This window comes from Mirounga leonina, unplaced genomic scaffold, assembly GCF_011800145.1.
Source record: "Mirounga leonina isolate KUSES-001 unplaced genomic scaffold, KU_Mleo_1.0 Mir_176, whole genome shotgun sequence".
NCBI lineage: Eukaryota > Metazoa > Chordata > Mammalia > Carnivora > Phocidae > Mirounga > Mirounga leonina.
This window is the reverse complement of record NW_023270454.1, coordinates 54452365-54473446: the sequence shown is the minus strand read 5'-3', so window position 1 is coordinate 54473446 and position 21082 is coordinate 54452365. Positions and strand designations below refer to the sequence as shown.

Genomic DNA, 21082 nt, shown 5'->3' with positions numbered 1-21082 from the left:
TCTGAGTCTTCAGAATTGATAAAATCAGTACTTTTCTCTGGGAAGTAGAATTCCTTAGTGTACTTCATTCATTGGTAAAATTACCTTCTCTTTCTTCCCCCCAGCTCTTTTTTAGAAGTTTAGAATAATACTGGGATGTGTTCAACCTCTGTCTGGCTCCATGGACATGAGCCTTCTCTTGGCAAATCCTTCATTTTGTTTAGAAAGCAATTCTTGGGCTTTAAGTTGGGAGCAGATTTTATAGTTTCATATTCTCAGGTAAGGGTGTGGGACTGACTGTCTAGCTGTATCCTGTAGTTTGGTTTTCCAAATATCCATTTTGATGGCTGTCACATAGTCCATTCCTGCTCACTGTGCTTATCTCAAAACTTTTTAGGGCCCCGGTGGAACCAGTGGTGTCAGTCTTTATATAGATTCTAGGTTGCTGTTTCCTCTAGTCTTGTTTATTATCAATACAATCCCATTTGCTTTCTGCTTTCCAGAAAGTCAGAACAATTTCTGATTTTCTGATAGTATAATACTTGTTTTCATATTGACATGGATTTATTTTTTTCATTACTGTGAATCATTACTGCAAGTAAGTGTGCTCAGTCAAGTCCTCTTCAACCCAAATCTCTTGTTTCTTCCTCACAAATTAAAAAAAAAAAAAAATCTATGTTTGAAACAAATTTAAATACAACTGATACAAAGTAAAAAGTAAGAAACTCTGTCCAGGGTTTACCATTATTAACAGTTCGGTGTTTATTCTCAGACTTTTTTTCATGTACTTGTAAATGTGAATAACAAGGTATATAGTTTTTTTAAAAATATATTCACAGTTGTTAAAACTTATTTATTTTTATTATGTTTTTTTAGTAAAAACTTATCATGGACTGTCTTCTATTTAGTAGAATGTTAGCTCTGTCTGGGCAGAGTTATTATTGTATATCCTTTCCTTGAACAGTGCCTGGCTCACCGGACCAGATAATAATTGACTGAAAAGATATGTACTACATTAATAGGAATTCTGAGAGAGGGGGATTGTTTTATTCTAGGCAGAGGAGAGTTAACATTTGCTGAAGGATAAGGATTGGTCAAAGGCTGACATTGGAAAATGACATTGAGACATCTGTTTTCTTGTGTTGAGAGTTATGGAAATCTAGAGGAGGTTAGATTTTAGAAGATCTAGGATCTAAAGTTTTGGACTTGTTATGTCACCCAATAGGAAGCAATTTAAATTTTTTCAGGAAGGACAAAGTTCAACAGTTCAATGCATGTTAAGGTAAATTTAATATGAAAACCTGGCCACAGTGAGTGAGGCTGAAGATTGAGAAAAGGGATTAGCTAGGAAACCTAGCTAATGGCATTAATGTTGTGAGGATTTGGACTAGGAAGATCATTGAATTTGGAAGTCAGAAAACCTTGATCTAGTCCTGACGAATTCTGATATTCTGGACAAATTAACTTCATAGCTCTAAGCCTTTTTTTCCCCTCATTTGTAAAATGAGTTGGTGTGCTATAATGGATTAGCTAAGCACCATTCTTACTCTAAAGGAGTCTTTAACCCTCCTTTTACTCAATTTTGTGTTTTTATTTAGCATTAAACTTAGTGTTTAGCAAATTCTTTGTATTTATTGGGCCAGAATAATACTGGCTTGATTTTCTTTTATAATTTGCCTGCTAACTAGTTACTGAACACACAGGCTTCATATTACTAACTTGTAACATTATTGTGATATGTTTCTTTTCAAATGATTAAAAAAAGTTTGTATATAAAATACCATTTTCTTCCTTTAGGAATCATCATCTCTACCTGAAGAGGCATCAGATCAGCTGTATCCTTCAGATGAACAAGAGCAAGAAGAACTTGATTTTTTATTTGATGAAGAGATAGAACAAATAGGACGAAAAAACACATTTACTGATTGGTCTGATAATGATTCAGATTATGAAATTGATGACCAGGATTTAAACAAGATTTTGATTGTAACTCAGACACCACCTTACATGAGAAAACATCCTGGAGGAGATCGAACAGGCAACCACATGTCTCGGGCAAAAATTACATCTGAACTTGCTAAAGTCATTAATGATGGCTTATATTACTATGAACAGGATCTATGGGTGGAGGAAGATGAAAACACACACACAGCCATAAAGGTAATATTTTCTGGGTAATATTTCTGCTGATACTAGTTTTTTTATTATGTTGCTCCCTGTACTTTTCCTAAACTTGAGGCTTTATTTTATTAAATTTTGAATATAAATAAATTTAATCTTGAAAATTCCCAGAATATGTCTGATAGTCACAACCTGAGAAATAATTTTATTAAAATGACAGTGAAATGAATAATTATAAAAAATTAGCACTCATTTACTAAAACCCTTTTTTCAGTGAAAATAATAAGGCTCTTTCTAATAAGAAGAAAAAAACCTGAAGTTAATGGACAGACTTAGTTTATATGCTCATTCCTTACCCTGGCCTATAATCACCCCAGCTAAATGAGTAGGGTTTTAGAGAAGGCTTACTTTTGTTGTTCCCTTCCATTGTTCTCTCCTTAGTCTATGGTGAATGCTTTATGGTTGTGGACAAGGATAGAAGATTAAAATGGCTGATTGTCTCTCCTTGTGCAATCATTACTGTGGTGTTAGGGGTGCTCTTTGAAACCTTGTTCCAGTTTTTTATCTTCTTGAATTTGACCCCACATCCTGAATACCTATCCTAGTTATGAGGGTAAAATATGAGAGAACCAGAGTATTCTACTGGCTATCTGCGTTCCTTTGATATGAATTTTAATGATAAAGACAGGGACTAATGGGATCTTTTTCTGCCATTAAAAAAAGTTAAATATTTGTTTTTGGGACAGAATAATGAGGGGGAAAGTTGTGTAACTATACTATGCCAAATAGAGGAGAGATCTTGGTCAGAAATAGTTAACAGTTGTAGAAAAAGAGTCTGCCAACTAGTGATTGAAATCAAAGGGACTGGCTGTCCATGGAGGTTCGTTATCATTAGCAAGAAGTGTGCTTTCCTCCTTCGCTCTTCATTTCTTTTTCTTTCTGGAATTCCCATCAGTGCATTCACCCCCTTACCTTCTCTAACCATTGCCTTTTTGGAGACCATGCCTCAGGTTATTGTAGCTTGTCTGCAACTTAAGGTCTGAATAGTTTTCTCTGTCCTACTACTGTGAAAAGGAAGTATGTTTTTATAGTTTCTTGGTTTAAAATCTTTCCTTGTGTAAGCATGGTTATTTTGTGATACTTAGGTTCTATAAGTAATCTCTAACTTAGATCCTTTTGGAATAGAAAGAGCTAGAAATAAATTTAATAATAGGTTAAAATTACACTCCCTCCATTCCCTATCTCTCTACCCTGCTTTGTTCTTCACCATCTACTGTTCTGTATATTGCACTTCTTTTCTGTTTTGATCACATGGATATAAGATCAATGAAGATAGGAATTTTTATCTTATTTTGTACACTACTATATCTCCACTGCTAGAACAGTTCCTGGCACATAGTAGCACTCAATTCATATTCATTAGGTGGATAAATGAATAATGGATTAAACATTATGAACTAACCAACAAAAAGCTAACCACTGTATATAATATTGGTTCTATGGGGAATTTTTTTGAGTTCCAAATAATGAACTTTCAGGCCATCTTGAGAAACATATTTGTAGGTGATTATTTATTTGCTTTAACTAAAGTGTAGACAACAATAAGGAAAAGCCATGTATTGAGTTAATTAAAAACCAGCATCTGACCACTTAACCATGAAACATTAGGGGAAAGTAATCTTGGCTATATGACTCTTAAGCATTATGGGTCTGTTCATAAGTATATTGTATTTTAGCCTGATTTGTATGTACATTCTTATCACCTGACTTATTCCCCTTTTTTCTAATTCTGTGTTCAACATGTAATTTCTGATTAGAATTGTACTTTTCCTGTGGGTCTGCTTAAAAGGAAAGAAAACAATGATTTAATATATATTTGTTAAACTCCTACTATGAGCCAGACATTGTGCTAGGTCCTGGGCGTGGAATGGGAAGATAACAGTAGGGTCTCTACATGCCTGGTTCTTACAAATAATTGGGAGGACAGACATTAAAATAAACCCACAATAAATACTTAATCACAAATTAAAAATTATAATAAATGTGCTAAAGGAAAAGAACAGGATGCTCCTGGGTTGGATTGTCAGGGAATGAATGCCTGTGAGAAAGTCAGTTATAGTGAGATCTGAAGTATGAGTAAGATTAAACCCTGCAAAGACCAGGTAAACCATATTCTAGGAAGAGGAAACGGCAAGTGGCAAGGATCTTTGGGAAGAAAGAATTTGGTGTATTTTAAGGACTGAAAAACAAGTCCATTTGTTTATAGTATTATTATATAAGGACAGTTACGGTAGTATATAGGCAGAAGTCTGATCATGTATGGTTTTGTGGGCCGTGCTAAATTGGAATTTTTCTAAAGTTCAAGTAAAGTACCTTGGAGGGCTTTACACAGGCAACAGGGCTTAATCTAATTTTTCTTTTTATTTTTTTCTATTTATTTTTTTTAAGATTTTATTTTAGAGAGAGAGTGAGCAGGGGGAGGAGCAGAGGAAGAGGGAGAGAGAGAATCTCCAGCAGACTCTGCACTGAGTGTGGAGCCCGACATGGCACTCGATCTCATGACCCTTAGCTCATGACTTGAGCTGAAACCAAGAGCCAGATGCTTAACCAGCTGAGCCACCCTCGTTTTTGTATTTAAAAGATAACTCTGGTTATTATGGTGGAGAATGGATTAGATAGGTACAAGAGTGGCAGAAGAAATCCCCTTGGGAAGCTATTAAAGTAGTCTAGGAGATGGGTATTGATAATTTAAGGTAACTTGGTAGCAGAGGAAATGTTGAAATAAGAAAACCCAGATCTGAGCCCTGAGGAATCATCACTGAGGAGTTGTAATAGGAAGTGGTGCTGTAGAAGCCAAAAACCAACTTCAAGAGGAAAGAATAATCAGATATGTCAGGAACTGGACAGATTGAGTTAGATGTAAATGAAAAGAATGCCAAATTGATAGGGTAGTTTAGTGATCTTTTCTGACTTCACAAAAGGATTTTTTGCTGGATCCAGAAGTTATATTGAACTGCACTAGACTGAGTGTAGGCTTTCTGTTTCTGCCATGTTCTTACTGCTGAAAACAACTCAAATGGCCTTTTACTAGATGAGAAAACATCTTAAAATCCTTGAAGATTGGCAAGGTAAGTTATTATCAGAATAAAGCCATAGAGGAGTGTGGAGTATTGAACCCAGTGTTGCCCTGGAGACCATTTTGGAATTTGAGGAATTCAGCATTCCAGAAGTCCCCCAAAAATAAAGGGAAAAAAGCCATAGCCACAAACCTATGGCTCAGCCAAAGTTGGGGATTTGAGTGAGTCTTCTATTAAATTGGTACCTAAAAGGAATACACCCTAAGTGAAAGAGAACTTGACTTGCTTTCTCACCTACTCCTCTGTGGGACTACAAAGAAATTTCCCTAGTTGTGCTGAACAGACTTAAGAAAAATGGCTTAGAATTTATAATCATGCAACTTAAATTCATAGTATCTAGATGACATGACCACTAGTCATGAATTTTAAGTGATTATGACCTGTTAATTTCCCAGAAACCTAGCAGAAGCCAACATAGCTCCTTTGTGAGGACATTCACTTTTATCCTAGACCTTGAATAATTTACTCAAATTATCTTAAAAGGAACGTGAACAATTCACAAAATTAATAATAAAACAAGGAAATATGGTAATACATGTGAGACTGAGCAAAACCATATCCTGAAATAATTTAGATAATGGAATTATTAAACAGAATATGGAATAACTGTTAACTCTGTTTAAAAAAAAACAGTATATGCAGGGAAGAAGTAGTAAACAGTAACATTCCTAGAATTTCTGCAAGTAAAAATAGTTAATTAAATTAACTCAATTAAGGGGATTAATAGATTAGATACAATTAGAGAATCAGTAAATCAGAAGACAGCTTACAAGAAACTACTCAGAAATCAGTACAGAGAGGCACAGAGAGGCAAAGAAAATATATGAAAGGGTATGTAATGATATTTTGGAGAATCTTTGCTATTATTTACTACATTTCAAATCAAGTTGTAGAATTTAACATCTGGATTTTATTTTATAGCTTTTTATTTTGAGAAAAGGTTTAGAAAGGCAAGAAATGTGGAATACAGAGTGATAAAAATGGTCTAAAATAGACATTTAATCAGAATTTCAGAAGGAAAGATTAGAGAAAAGGGGGCAAAGTCAGTATTTTAAGAGGTAATAGCTGGGACTTTTTCTGAATTGAGGAGCAGTTAGAGCAGCCAGGGGAAAAAAGGCAGAATACATTTAAAGGTAGGAGAGTGCACAGCTGACAGCTGACTTTCCAACAGTAAACAGTTGAATGCAACAGACACTGGAATTATTAATATTATTAATATAGGGAAAATAACTATCAACCTATAATTGTATAATTATCAACCTATAATTGTATAATTGTATGCCTTGCAAAATGTCTTTCAAGTAAGAGGGTGAAATATAATGAGAGAAATTGTAACTTAAGAAAGCCTCATCAAAGGAAATTGCAAAGGTGGAATAAATGATTTCAGATGCCAGGTATATAGAAAGCATTGCAGAGCAAAGCAAGAGATATGTGAATAAATCTAAATATTAACTGTATAAAACAGTGTCTTACAGATTTAACATAACATTAACACAGACTTGGAGAGAGCAATTAAATGAATAGTATTTAAGGGGTTTTTTTTGTGTCTAGGAAAAAGATACTGATTAGTTTTTAAAGTTTTCATGTTGCAGTTTGAAGGATACCCATTCAAAAATAAAATTAGAGGAAAGAACTGTGAAACTAGGAGAAAGGGAAAATGTAGAATAAGGAAGGGGCTTCCAGCACAAAAATAAAGTGGTAGGTTTGTTTGTTTATTTATTTATCTGGGAGCAAGCCAGCGAGCTGGGGGAGGGGCCAGGGGGCAAAGGGAGAGAGGATCTTAAGGAGATTCCGCTGAGTGCAGAGCCCAGTGGGGGGCTAGATCTCATGACCCTGAGATCATGACCTGAGCCAAAACGAAGAGTTGGACACTTAACTGACAGTCACCCAGGCGCCCCTAAAGTTGTAGATTTAAACCCAAATGTTTAGATAGCAAAAATAATAAATATCATCAGAGTATATGTAAATAAAATCAGTTACGTTATTTATATGTGACATCAAAAAGATAAGGGAGCATACACCATAAAGTAGTAACCAACCAAAATCAATCTGTAGATTCAGCATAATCTCTGTCAATATCCTAAGTGGCTTCTTTGCAGAAAAATGAGATGTTCTAAAATTCGTATTGAAATTCAAGGGACCCAGAATAGCCAAAACAATCTTGGAAAAAGAACAAAGTTGAAGAATTCATATACAGTCCTTATGTTAAAACAGTGTTGTTACTAGGAAAAGCATAGACAAACAAAGTCCAGAAATAAATGCATATGTCTATGTTCAACTGACTTCTGGCAAAAGTGCCTAAACTATTCATTCAATAGGCAAAGAATAGTCTTTAATAAGTCGTCTTGGGACAGACAAGTGGATATCCATATGCAAAAGAATATATTAGATGCCACCCTAACTCACCATGTACAAAAAAATTGACTCATTTGAATTGATACAAAATATAAGAGCAAATACTATACAAGGATTGCAAGGAAACATAAAATCTTCATGACTTTGTATTTGACAGAGTGGTTTCTTATATGAAACCAATACACAAGCGACAAAAGAAAAAAATTGGATATCATAAAAAATTTTTAAATTTTGTCCTTCAGGGGGCACCATGAAGAAAATGATAGGGAAAGAAAAAAAACACATAATACCATTTACATTAGCACCCCTTCCCCAAAATGAAATAATGAGGTATAAAGCTAATTAAAGGTGTAGGAGATCTATATGAGTAATATGATAACTCTTAATGAAAAGAAATTAAAGAACTACTAAATGAGACAGGAAGACTCAGTATTACTAGTTTTCCCCAAATTGATCTGTAGATTGAATGCAGTACCAATCAAGATTCCAGGAATTTATTTTGTGGATATTAACTGAGTGGTTCTAAAATTTATACAGAGAGGCAGAAGACCAGGATTGCCAGTACAGTATTGAAGAACAGTCAGAGAGCTGATACTTTCTGACTTCAAGAGTTACTACAAAGCTACAGTGATCAAGACAATGTGTTATTGGTAAAAAGAATAGACAAATAGATCAATGGAACACAATAGAGAGCCCAGAAACACACTTTCAATAATACAGTAAACTGATACTTGACAAAGGACAAAGGCAGTACAATGGAGAGAATAGAGTCTTTTCAACAAATGGTAATGGATCAACTTGAGACCCACATGCAAAAAAATGAATCTAGACTCGGACCCTATATTTTTTCACCAAAAGTAGGTCCAGGTGGATCAGACCTACATGTAAAACATAAAACTGTGAAACTTCTAGAAAATAACATAGAGGAAATGTAGATGATCTTGGGTTGGTTGATGACTTTTAAAAATTAATTTTGGAGTGCCTGGGTGGCTCAGTTGGTTAAGTATCTGCCTTCGGCTGGGGTCATGATCCCAGGGTCTTGGGATCGAGCCCCACATCAGGCTCCCTGTTAAGTGGGGAACCTGCTTCTCCCTCTCCTCTGCCCTTCCTCCCTGCTTGTGCTTTCTCTCTCTCTCTCTTTCTCTCAAATAAATAAAAGAGGGGCGCCTGGGTGGCTTAATCAGTTAAGCGGCTGCCTTTGGCTTGGGTCATGATCCTGGAGACCTGGGAATCTAGCCCCACATTAGGCTTCCTCCTTAGCCGGGAGTCTTGTTTCTCTCTCTCCCTCTGTTCCTCCCTCCACTCGTGTTCTGTCTCTCGCTCATTCTCCATCTCAAATAAATAAAATCTTAAAAAAAAAAAATTTCGTTTAAAATAAAATCTTTTAAAAAAGTTAAATTTTATTTTTGAGAGCATGCCTGTGTGAGCTGGGGGAGGAGCAGAGGGAGAGGGAGAGGGAGAGAAAATCCCAAGCCGATTCCATGCTGAGCCTGATGCAGGGCTCAATCCCACGACCCTGAGATCACAGGCTGAGCTGAAATCAGGAGTTGTACACTCAAACCAGCAGAGCCGCCCAGGTGCCCCTGGTTGATGATTTTTTAGATACAACTCCAAAAGCATGATCCATGAAGGAAGAAATTGTTGTTGGACTTCCTTAAAATGAAAAACTTCTGCTCTGCAAAGAACACTCCATAATGAGAAGACACACACCACATACTGGAAGAAAATGTTTGCAAAAGACACATAATGGACTGTTACTCAAAATATTAAAAAAAAATCTTAAAACTTAATGTGAAAACAACCTGATTAAAAAATTGGCCAAAGATCTGAACAGACATCTCACCAAAGAAAGTTATACAGTTGGTGAATAATCATATACTCAGAGAAGTGCAAATTTAAGCAATGAGATACTGCAACACGTTGGAATGGTCAAAATCCACAACCCTGAAAACATCAAACACTGATGAGGATGTGGAACAACAGGCACTCGTTCCTGTTGGGAATGCAAAATTGTATAGCCACTTTGGGAGACAGTTTGTTTCTTACAAAACTAAACATACTCTTACCATACTATCCAGTAATCATCTTCCTTGGTACTTAACCCAAAGGAACTGAAAACTTATGGCCACACAAAAATCTGCATATGTTGGTGTGGCTGAGTGGCTCAGTCGGTAGAGCATGTGACTCGATCTTGGGGTTGATAGAGCATGTGACTCAATCTTGGGGTTGAGTTGAAGTTAGAGTTTGCTTAAAAAAATCTGCATATGTTGTTTACAGTAGATTTATTCATAATTGCTGAAGAAGCAACCATGATGTCCTTCAGCAGATGAATGGATAAATTGTGGTATATCCAGATAATGGAATATTGTGCAGTGCTGAAAAGAAATGAGCAAACAATGGAGGAATCTTAAGTGCGTATTACTGAGTAAAAGAATCCAGTCTGAAAAGGCTACATACTTAGTGTATGATTCTAAGTATTTGAGATTCTGAATAAGGAAAACTATGGAGATAATAGAAATACCAGTGATTGCCAGGGTTTGGGGAGGGAATAAATGAATAGGCAGGACAGAGAGGTTTTTTAGGGCAGTTAAACTTTTCTGTATGATAGTATAATGGTGAGTACATGTCATTATACATGTATCAAAATCTGTGGGATATACATACCAAGAATGAAACTGTGGACTTCAGGTGATTATGATGTTTCAACGTAGGTCCACTAATTGTAACAAATGTAAACAATTTGTGCAGAATGTTGATAGTGGGGAGTCTACTTTTCACATAATTTTGCTGTGAAGCTACAAGTGCTGTAAAAACGCTGAAAAAGTAGGTTAGGAGAAAATGGTTGTGGATCATATTTTTAATAAAGGACTTGTATTTTTTTTTTTTAAAGATTTTATTTATTTGAGAGAGAGAATGAGATAGAGCATGAGAGGGGGGAGGGTCAGAGGGAGAAGCAGACTCCCTGCTGAACAGGGAGCCCGATGCGGGACTCAATCTCAGGACTCCAGGATCATGACCTGAGCCGAAGGCAGTCGCTTAACCAACTGAGCCACCCAGGTGCCCAAGGACTTGTATTTGTAATAACTCTTATAACTCAATAATAAAAAGACAACCCAATTATAAAATGAGCACAGAATCGGAATAGACTTCTTTTCCAGAGGAGATCCACAATCGGCTAATAAGTCCATGGAAAATTTGTTGATCTCATTAGCCACCGGAGGAATGAAGAATCAAAATCACTATGAGATCCCACCTCCTACCTACCAGGATGACTATAATAAAAAAGATACATTCACAGTTTTGGTAATGATGGAGAGAAATTAAAATCCTTGTGGACTACTGGTTAGAATGTAAAATGATCCAACTACTTTGGAAAGTAGTGTGGCAGTTCTCAATAGGTTAAACGTAGATTTGTCTTATGACCAGGAATTCCACTCTTAGTTATGTACACAAAGGAAGTAACATATGTCCACACACAAACTTGTACAAAAATGTTAATTGCAACATTATGAAAGTGGAAAGAACCCAACGATGAGTGGATAAAAAGTGGTATAACCATATAAAAATATTGTTTAACAATAGAAATGAATTTACTGATACATGCTGCAACATGAAAACATTATTCTAGGGCGCCTGGGTGGCTCAGTTGGTTAAGCGGCTGCCTTCAGCTCAGGTCATGATCCTGGAGTCCCTGGATCAAGTCCCACATCGGGCTCCCTGCTCGGCAGGGAGCCTGCTTCTCCCTCTGACCCTCCCCCCTCTCATGTGCTCTCTCTCTCTCTCATTCTCTCTGTCTCAAATAAATAAATAAATAAAATCTTAAAAAAAAAAAAAGATTTAAAAAAAAAGAAAACATTATTCTAAATACCACATATTGTACGATTCTGTTGGTATGAAATGTCCAGAAGACAAATTAGATTGGTGATTGTTTAGGGTGGGGCTTAATTAGGTTGGGTGGGAATTTCCTTGTGAGGAAGTAGAGAGTGATTGCTAATGGGTACTGGGTTTCTTTTTGGAGTGATGAAAATGTCATAATACTGATTGTGATGATGATTGCAAAATTATGTATACTAAAAAGCAGTTGAATCATATACTAGGTTAGATGTACCATATGTGAATTATATCTTAAATTTTTTTTTTAAGTCAGTGCTATCCAAAGTGATCTATATAATTAAGTGCAATCCCAAGATCCTAACGGCATCTTTTACAGAATTAGGCAAATTAGCGCTAAAATTGATATGGAATCTTAAGGGACCCTGAAGAGCCAAAAAACAATTTCTAAAAACAATACAGTTGGAAATACCACATTTCTTAATTTCAAAACATATTATAAAACTACAATAATCAAACTGTGTGGTATAAGCATACAGACAGACCTAGAAAAAATGAAGTAGAATATAGAGTCCAGAAACAAATCCTTGAGTTGACTATATGATCAAATGATTTTCAATATGTGTGCCAAGATCACTAGATGGGAAAAGACAATCTAAGAAGCGGTGTTGGGGAAACTGGTTAGCCACATGCAAAAGAGTAAAGTTGGACCCTTCCCTTAACTTCATACGTAAAAAAATTTTTGAAGATTAAAGACAAACTAGAAGAAAACACAGGGTGAATCTTCATATTTGATTTGGCAATGATTTCTTGGATACGACACCAAAAGCACATGTAATAAAAACAGTTTGGGATTATAATAACTTACAACAGAATGAAAAAGTCACCTACAGAAAAGAAGAAAATATTTGCATATCCTCTGATAGAGTTAATATTGTTGAATATATAAAGAAATCCAACAACTCAACAAGAAACTCAGTTTAAAAAATGGGCAAAGGACTTGAATAGACTTTTCTCCAAAGATGATCTACAAACGTCCAATGAGCACATGAAAATATGCTCAATATCACTGTTCATTAGAGAAATGCAAATCAAATTCACAATGAAGTATCACCTCCCACCCATTAGGATGGCTACTTTCAAAATAAAAAGTATAACCCAGAAAACAACAGTTGTTGTAGAGGATGTGGAGAAATTGGAATCCTTGTGCATTGTTGATGGGAACATAAAATGATATAACTGCTATTGAAAACAGTATGGCCGTTCCTCAAAAAACTAAAAGGATATTTGCACAGTCATGTTCTTAGCAGTAGTATTCACAATAGTCAAAAAGCAGGCCAAATGTCCATCATCAGGTGAATGGATAAACAAAATGTGGTATATATGTTTAATGGAATACTATTCTGCCTTTAAAAAGGAAGGAAGTCTGTCACATAATACAATATGGATGGTCTTTGAGGACATACTCAGTGAGATCAGCCACAAAGACACACTATGATCCCACTGATAAATGAGGCACTAAAGAAATCAAATTCATAGAAACAAAGCAGATTGGCAGTTGCTTCCAGAGAGGGAGGAAGGGGGAGTTAATTGGTGTGAAGTTTTAGTTTTTCTAAATGAAAAATGTTTGGCTCTCTGTTGCACAACAGTGAATATACTTAACAATATAGAACAGTACACTTAAAGATGGTTAGGATGGTAAGTTTTGTGTTATGGTTTTTTTATTCCAATTAAAAGTAAAAGTTTTGTAAAAGAACATCCACCTACCTCCCAAATAAAAAGTAACTAAAGCTTTTGTACATATTGATATCAGACAATAGATTTACAAAGTAGATTTGAAAACAAAGCATTACTAGTACTAAAGAGTCATTTTGTAATGATTAAAAGTCAAGAATCTTATCAGGAAAATACTTATTTTTGGGGGGATTCATGCTGAAAGAACAGCCATTATATAGCACTTGCTTATTCATTCATAAATAATAGGGGATGAACAAGAGCCTGAGCTAAAGTGTATAAATGTATTTAAAGTTGCTGCTTAGATGTTCTTTATGTAATTTTCTCACATTCAGTTGGCTAAAGCAAATGATGGTGGCTAAATTTATGGGGCTGGAAATGTATATTCTCAAAAAGTGTGAAAGGTGGATATGCATAATCCCTTAATCTAGGGAATGCAGGCTTTGAACAATTATAGAATCTGCTATAGCTTCCAAGAAGGTGAAAGTTAAAAAAAAGAATTAACAAAATAAATCCCCATAAAAGTATATGGAAGTAAATAATAATTAGATCTAACACAAGAGAATCATACCAACACTTAACTCTGTGGAAAGACTAATATTAATGAAGAAAAAGAAGAGGAAAATGTACTTATTTTCACTGCAGTAAAAATGGGGATGTAATTACTGATTATGGAAAAATTTAAGAAGGAATTTTAGACCAAGAATTTGAACATTAGCTAGGGAGAAATTTCTAGAAAAATATGTAACTTACCAAAATTTATTGGAAAAGAAAGTTGATAGAAACCATTTTTATAAATCTTCAAACTTGGAGAAAACTTGGCTTTATTAGCATGTTTTTCTAAAATTGGAATAATTCCAGCCATGCACAAGTATTTCCAGTGAATAGAGCTAATAGTAAATACTCAGATACTTGTTGAATGAGTAGGCGAAAAATAAATACTTCAGGTATTTTATGAGAAGAGCGTAACCTTGATACTGATAACCTGAAGAGAACATGAATGAGAAATTCATGAGAATATGAGAATTCAGCATTATAGGTTATCTAGGTATAAATATTTTAAACTTTTATCAAATCAAATTCACTTCTGAAAGTAAGCTCCCTATTTTAAGGTCATTTATTAGAAATCTGAATTACATGTGCAAATTCCTTTTTGCATTTATTTAACATAATCACGTTACAGGGATTGGGATCTGGATATCTTTGAAGGACCCTTCTGCCTCCCCTAGGATAGATCTTTTAGAAGACAGACCTTTGAAAAGGTAAAAGTTTTAACCAGACTTTTAAGGAGATTATTATAATTAAAGGTGTTAGTAAAGACATAAGTAGGGAGAGAAATAACAAGCTCACGTTTGAAAGATCCAGTGTGGTAAAGAGGGTAATTTTCCCAAAGTCAATTCAAAAGTCAATTAAATACCAGTAAGTATTTCAACGGATTTTTTTCAAAGGAATTTGATAAGCTGATTCTAAAATTTATATGAAAATATAAGGGACAAGAAACTCATCACACTCCTAAAAGCAGGGCAACTCGTTTTAGCAAATTAAAGATACGGACCGTAGAAATGGAATGGGAAGTCCCAAAATGGTTGCATGCATATATGCACACTTGGTGAATGACAGGTAGTATTACAAATCAAGGAGAAAATCTGATTTTTCATATGTGGTTCTGGGAAAATTGTGTGTGGGGGAAGAAAGTGAAATTACAGGCTTCTGCCTTCTAGTGTCAATCGAAACTATTCCCGTGAAAGGCAAAAGCAAAACGCTGTGAAGGGATAATAGTAAAAGATTTTCATGATCTCACAGTAGGGAAAGGTTTCTTAAGTGGACACAAAATACACAACCATAAAGGACAAAATAAAAAAGTTTATCACAAATAATTTTTTATTAAACATCAAGAGTGCATATGTAGTTCATGAAGCGAAAAAAAAAAAATAGTTTCCATTCATGGTGTGATAAGTATTGTAAAACAAATGCATAGGGGCACCTGGTTGGCTCAGTTGATAGAGCATGCGGCCCTTGATCTCAGGTAGTGAGTTCAGGCCCCACATTGGGCATGGAGATTACTTCAGGAAAATTAAAAAAAAAATGTACAAATCAATAAAAGATGCAGTAGAAACTGATTATAAGACATGAACCAGCATTTCATGAAAGATGAAGCCCAAATGGTTGAAATCATGAAAAAGTGTTTAACATTATTAAGAAGATGCAAATTAAAATGTCAGTGAAATATTTCATGAAGCCCATGTGAGCAAAATTAAAACAGACTAATGTTTGGGAATATTTGGAACAAGAACTTTATTAATCTGTGGGAGTAAAAAATGTGAAACCATATCTTATGCTTACCATCTGTACTTAAGAATATGCTCTTGAGGAGTGCCTGGGTGGCTCAACTAAACGTCTGCCTTCTGCTCGGGGTCATGATCCCAGGGTCCTGCAAGTCCCACATCTGGCTCCTTGATCAGTGGGGAGCCTGCTTCTCCCTCTCCCTCTGCCTGCCACTCCCCCTGCTTACATAAGTCAAATAAATAAATAAAATCTTAAAAAAAAAAATGCTCTTGAGTTGCATTGTTCCAACATTAACCACCTGTGGTTATTGAGTTTTCAAAATGACTAGTCCAAAAGGAGATTTGCTTTAAATGTACAGTATTGGATTTTGAAGGCTTAGTTAAGAAGAATGTAAAATATCTCAATGATCTTTATAATTATTGCATATTGAAATGATAATATATTTGGTTAAATAAAATATTAAAAAAATGTTTTTAATGTAGCTACTGGAAAATTTAGAATTACTTGTGGTTTTCATTATGTGTATATTGGACAGCACTGCTCTAGTGGAACTTAAAAGTGTTCATCAGCAACAGTACATGGCAAAATAGCAAAATTGTTCATTATATTCACAGATTGGAAATAACTAAAATACCTATCAGCTACTGACTGGACATGTTATGGTATAGTATACAGTGTATAAATTATATAGTAGTGAAAATGAATGACAGCTATAAACACCTTTATGAATGAATCTTGAGAAGAGCTAAGTGTAAGAAGTTAAGAATGGTTATATACAGTGTGTGATTCCATAAAGCTCAAGGGCAGGTCAAATCAAACATGTATCTTTCAGAAGTGTATGTATACATAGAAGGTCATATAAAGAAAAGCCAGGAATGATTGATCAGAATTTCAGGTCAGAATTTTGGTGATTTGGGGGGTGAGGGACTAGGATACACAGGTTCTAATGTACTAACAGTGTTGTGTTTCTAGTTGTTATATGAATATTTTTCTGGATAAGTTGCACATGTATATTTAATACATTCTTCTGTATGGCATATTTCCTAATAATACTTAAAACCAGGCTAGCATGAACTGGGATGTGTGGGACAATAAGAGGCAAGCCAGAGCTGACTAATTCACTTCTTGGAGCTGCAGGGTTGTTGCTCCTTGGGCTAAAACTCAAGGTAGGTTGAGCCTGTCTTTGTTTTTTTTTGCATCTAACTATTCTTACCCAGTGGTCTGCTTGGGGTGGTGGTGGAAACTTGGACAGTGTTGAAGGCACTATTAATAGAAGAGATACAGATAGGCCTTCCATCTCAGAGATGTGCTGGTGGACCTCTGTGTCTGTTTACTCATAGTGCTCGCTTGCCTCTGGGCACATGAAGTTCAGGGACTGCCCAGTCTACTATCTCTCATGATACTGCCCCCTAATTAGAAATCTTTAGTTTGAATCTGCAGAACAAGGGAGAGAAACCATTACAACCAGTTCCTCAATCATTATACTCTCTGTCCCAGTTGTTTATGTAGAAACCTAAATATATATATTCATACCTTTGTTTCCAGCATTTCAAGAAGAACCTTCAAATTGAAAGCTTCTGAATCACATTGGTCAGCCTGCTTATAATCTCATCTTTAGGCTCATAACATTTGCTGTTGTACAGTATGCCAGCTTTGTCCAGTACTTCCTGGAGTATTGTGTGAAGTTAATCACTGGTGGTCTAAGTGGCAATTTCCAGAGGTGGTCTTGGAGTTACTGGCTTTGTGTTGTGTAAGAAAACATTTCCAGTTGCTGAATGACCGAGACCATTGCAGAGACATTGTTGAGAGTATACTGAGTGGGGGCTCTCTCTTCTACCTTGACCCAGATAATGTTCTGGAATTGTGGATACCCAGTGGCTGCTCTTGATTTTGCTGACTACTTGCCACATTCCCCTTACAAATGCAAGTAGGCCCTTGTCTGTATTTGTTGCAGGTAGTGAGAGGAACTTCAACTGTGGTGAAGTCTTTGGTATATAGCTGGAAATGGTGTACAAATCACCAAGAGATACCACATCATCACCTGGCAGACATCATATGGGCATCATATTGACTTGGCAAGAAGAGAGTCATCTAAATTTTCCCTCACTACCAGTTGAGCTGTTTCTTTTCTCACTAGTGAAGAACACCAAGTTGAGAACCTTTCTGGCAAAACTGAGGCCTGTTCCTGACCAAGAATCAACTTGTGTGCAAGTTCACTGAGTACAGTTTTGGACTAAAAACTTCTATGAATCTCAGATGGGGGTCATTCTTTTCTACCTCATAGGGTTGTAGAGACTTGGAAACCATAAAGACTGGGCATGTGGGAGAAAGAACAAAGACCATATTATAGTTGTGTGGGACCAGTAATAATTAATGATACCAGTGCAGGAGAGACCAGGAGTTTAAAGAATCAGAAGCTTCAGGCTTTACATAGAAATTGTGACTGATTCAAAGTATAGTCTGTGGAGTTCTTCCTGGGTGCCACAATGTTAGACATTTCCATGATTAATCCTTTTGTGTTGTTTTTTTTTTTTTTAAGATTTTATTTATTTGCAAGAGAGAGAATGAGAGACAGAGAGCATGAGAGGGAGGAGGGTCAGAGGGAGAAGCAGACTCCCCGCCGAACAGGGAGCCCGATGTGGGACTCAATCCCGGGACTCCAGGATCATGACCTGAGCCGAAGGCAGTCGCTTAACCAACTGAGCCACCCAGGCGCCCAATCCTTTTGTGTATTTTAAAATGTAAAATTCCTTTTTTTTTTTTTTTTTTGAGATTTTATTTATTAGAGAGAGAGTACAAGCAGGGAGAGGGAGATGCAGGCTCCCTGCTGAGCAAGGAGCCGGATGTGGGACTCTGGCAGGACCCTGAGATCATGACCTGAGCCAAAGGCAGATTCTTAACAGACTGAGCCACCCAAGTGCCCTAAAATGTGAAATTCTTAATTCTTCCTTCTAATACCTTAGTCTGAAAGATTCTCAGATCACTTTACTCTCATGTACAACATGAGGCCCCAAATCAAGTGTAGTCACGCACTTTAGAAATGTTTTGAGGGGTGCCTGGCTGGCTCTGTTGGTAGAGCATGTGACGCTCTCGGGGTTGTGAGTTTGAGCCCCATGCTGGGTGTAGAGATTACTTAAAAATAAAATCTTGAAATTTTTTTGAAAAATGTTTTGAATTGACTTCCTGCTGGAGAGACAGCTGAATCAGGAGACCTGATTTCAGGTTTTGCCCCATTGTTTAAATTCCAGCCATAATCCCTTGCATATGTTAGTGTCTTATCTTGACATACATACTTCAAATATGGTAGCTTCATAAGAAATTAACTCTTTGCCAGGGATTCAGTCATTAACATATATTTGAGTGCCTGATGGTGCTGGGAACTGGGAATGTAGTAGTGAACATGACTGACTACTGAAAATACAATCTTTTAGTAATTTATGATGATGGTGTCATTGGGAGTAGGGTGGGTGGATGGAGATAATTAGACCAGAAAATCTTTGCAATAGATAAGTACCATAATTGACCATTGAATTTAGTTATGAGCCTCTTCATAAACAGGAAAGAAGAAACTTGCTGAGTTACCTCAGTGGAACAGTTGGGGGAAAAGTCTGAAGAAATGACTAGTGGAAATATGAGTATAATACATTCAAATGTATGTGAGTATTAAATATTATATTGAATAATACAAGTATTGAACTTTGGTATAAAGTATTGGAGAAATAGTACCTAAAGGGACATAAGCAGTCAGAGATTGTGGTGTGTGTGTGTGTTTGTATATTTTTAAAGAATGGAAAATACTGGAACATTTACAGGTGACAGGAATGGTTGAGTAGAAAGGGAGAGTTGAAAATACAGAAGGGAGTAGAAAAATGGGGCTAAGTTCTCAGAGACAGGAAGGGATTCAGAACATGTGGAGCAGGGTTTGTCAGCCTCAGTACTACTGACATTTTGAATCAGGTAATTCTTTGTTGGGACTGTCTTGCAACATTGGATGGTTAGCATTATCCCTGACCTCTACCCTTCAGATGCCAGTAGCACCCTACCCTTTAGGGGAGTTGTGAGCAAAATCACCTCTAGTTGAGAAGCATTTATATAGAAGTGTATTGGCCTTCAAAGTGATCCTGTCTTTATCTGGAGAGAAGTAGAACATGGGTGTGGGAGAGCTTGTAGATTTGGTGGTGGAAATATGAGGGAGTGAGTTCCTTCTCATGATTTAACCTTTCTCAGTGAACTGGGTCAAGGTTATGGGGCTGGTGAAAGTGTCGAGAGTGATGAAGATAAAAAGTCATTTTTGTAGAATGAGAGACTAGCGTTCTTAGAAAAATCGAAGATTCCTAGTGAGCAGTGGGAGAATAGAGGCTACTTCTTTTGGAGGAAGTTTTACTGTAGAGGCTTTAGACCAGAGAGACCAGACAGAGGAAAATGGAGGATAGTACTGAGATTATTACTGACTGATTTCTAAAACCGATGGATAAAAGACTATCTAGATCTTACTTGATCTTGAACATTTATTTGGCTTTCCCATTAGTCAATATTTTTTTTTTGCTTTTCCTCCTACTTCTAAAGCCACTCTTTTTCAGTTCGATTTACATGCTTCTCTTTTTCCTTAAATGCCGGCGATTCCTAGGCTTATGACTTAAGACTCAACTATTCTCCCTAGGCCGTCTTTCTACTCAGGGCTTCATTTGTGGCTGTTGTTTTTAATCCCAACTCTTTTATGTCTAGGCTAGATTTTGATCCTAAATTTCAGGTACAGTGTATCTAGGTGTTTCCTGGGACATTTCATCATATTTGTCCTAGAGGCCTTTAAAAATCAACATGCCCCAAACAATTTATTATTTCATAATTCAACCCCCCACCCACCCCCAGCTCCTTTTCCTCTCCAAACAAAACAAAAAACTCTACATTGCTCTATGATTCTTATCTTGATAATTGGCTCTATGATCCCTGAACATTGTCATGGGTATAGCCCTCTTGCCTCACATTAGTCAGTAAGCCTCATTTGTACTCTCATATTTCATGAATTCTTCCATATCTCTCTTTCTACTTTTCCACCCTTATTGCTCCTCTCTTTGTACATTGAAATACTTAGTTTCCCAAAGATACTCTTCTTATCTCTGAGCTTTTCCATATGTTTCTTCAAAGTCTTCAAATGCTCTTGCCCATCATCTTTGTTAGACAAACTCCTATTCATATTTCAGACTTGATTGGACATCAGCTTCTTTGAGCATCCTTTCCTGGTTTCCACTTCCTGCTCTTTCCACAGCACCTTATATAAACCTCTGGTATAGCAAAATACAAGTGAAGGAGGTTGATTCAAGTGTTCTGTATATGATTATATGTAAGGGTAAGTTCCCAGATGATCCTTCTGTGGAGAATAAGTAAAAATCCTAGATAAAATTATTGAAAAAATTTACAAAAAATAAGGTATACTCACTAATTCCACAGATTAAAGTGAGAATCTAGAGAAAGAAACTGAGTTCAAGGACAGGTGTTTACTCTGAAGACATGTACTAAATAAGGTGAACTTCATTTTGAAATTCATAGCCTTATGAACATGGTACAGGAGATAAACCCTAGGATCCACCCAAGTGAGGAAGTAAAATAGGAGACGAGGCTATATCTTCAGTGTGACAGTG

At 36.2% G+C, this 21082-nt stretch overlaps 1 protein-coding gene across 4 annotated transcripts in view; it reads left to right on the top strand.

The window, feature by feature from the left end:
• LARP1B (La ribonucleoprotein 1B) overlaps positions 1 to 21082 on the top strand; it is a 126458-nt gene that overhangs the window by 44414 nt on the left and 60962 nt on the right. For all 4 annotated transcript variants that reach the window (XM_035023087.1, XM_035023086.1, XM_035023085.1 and 1 more), the window contains one exon: positions 1777 to 2139. In XM_035023087.1, the coding sequence (XP_034878978.1) occupies positions 1777 to 2139 (363 nt within the window). The remainder of the gene's footprint in view (positions 1 to 1776; positions 2140 to 21082) is intronic.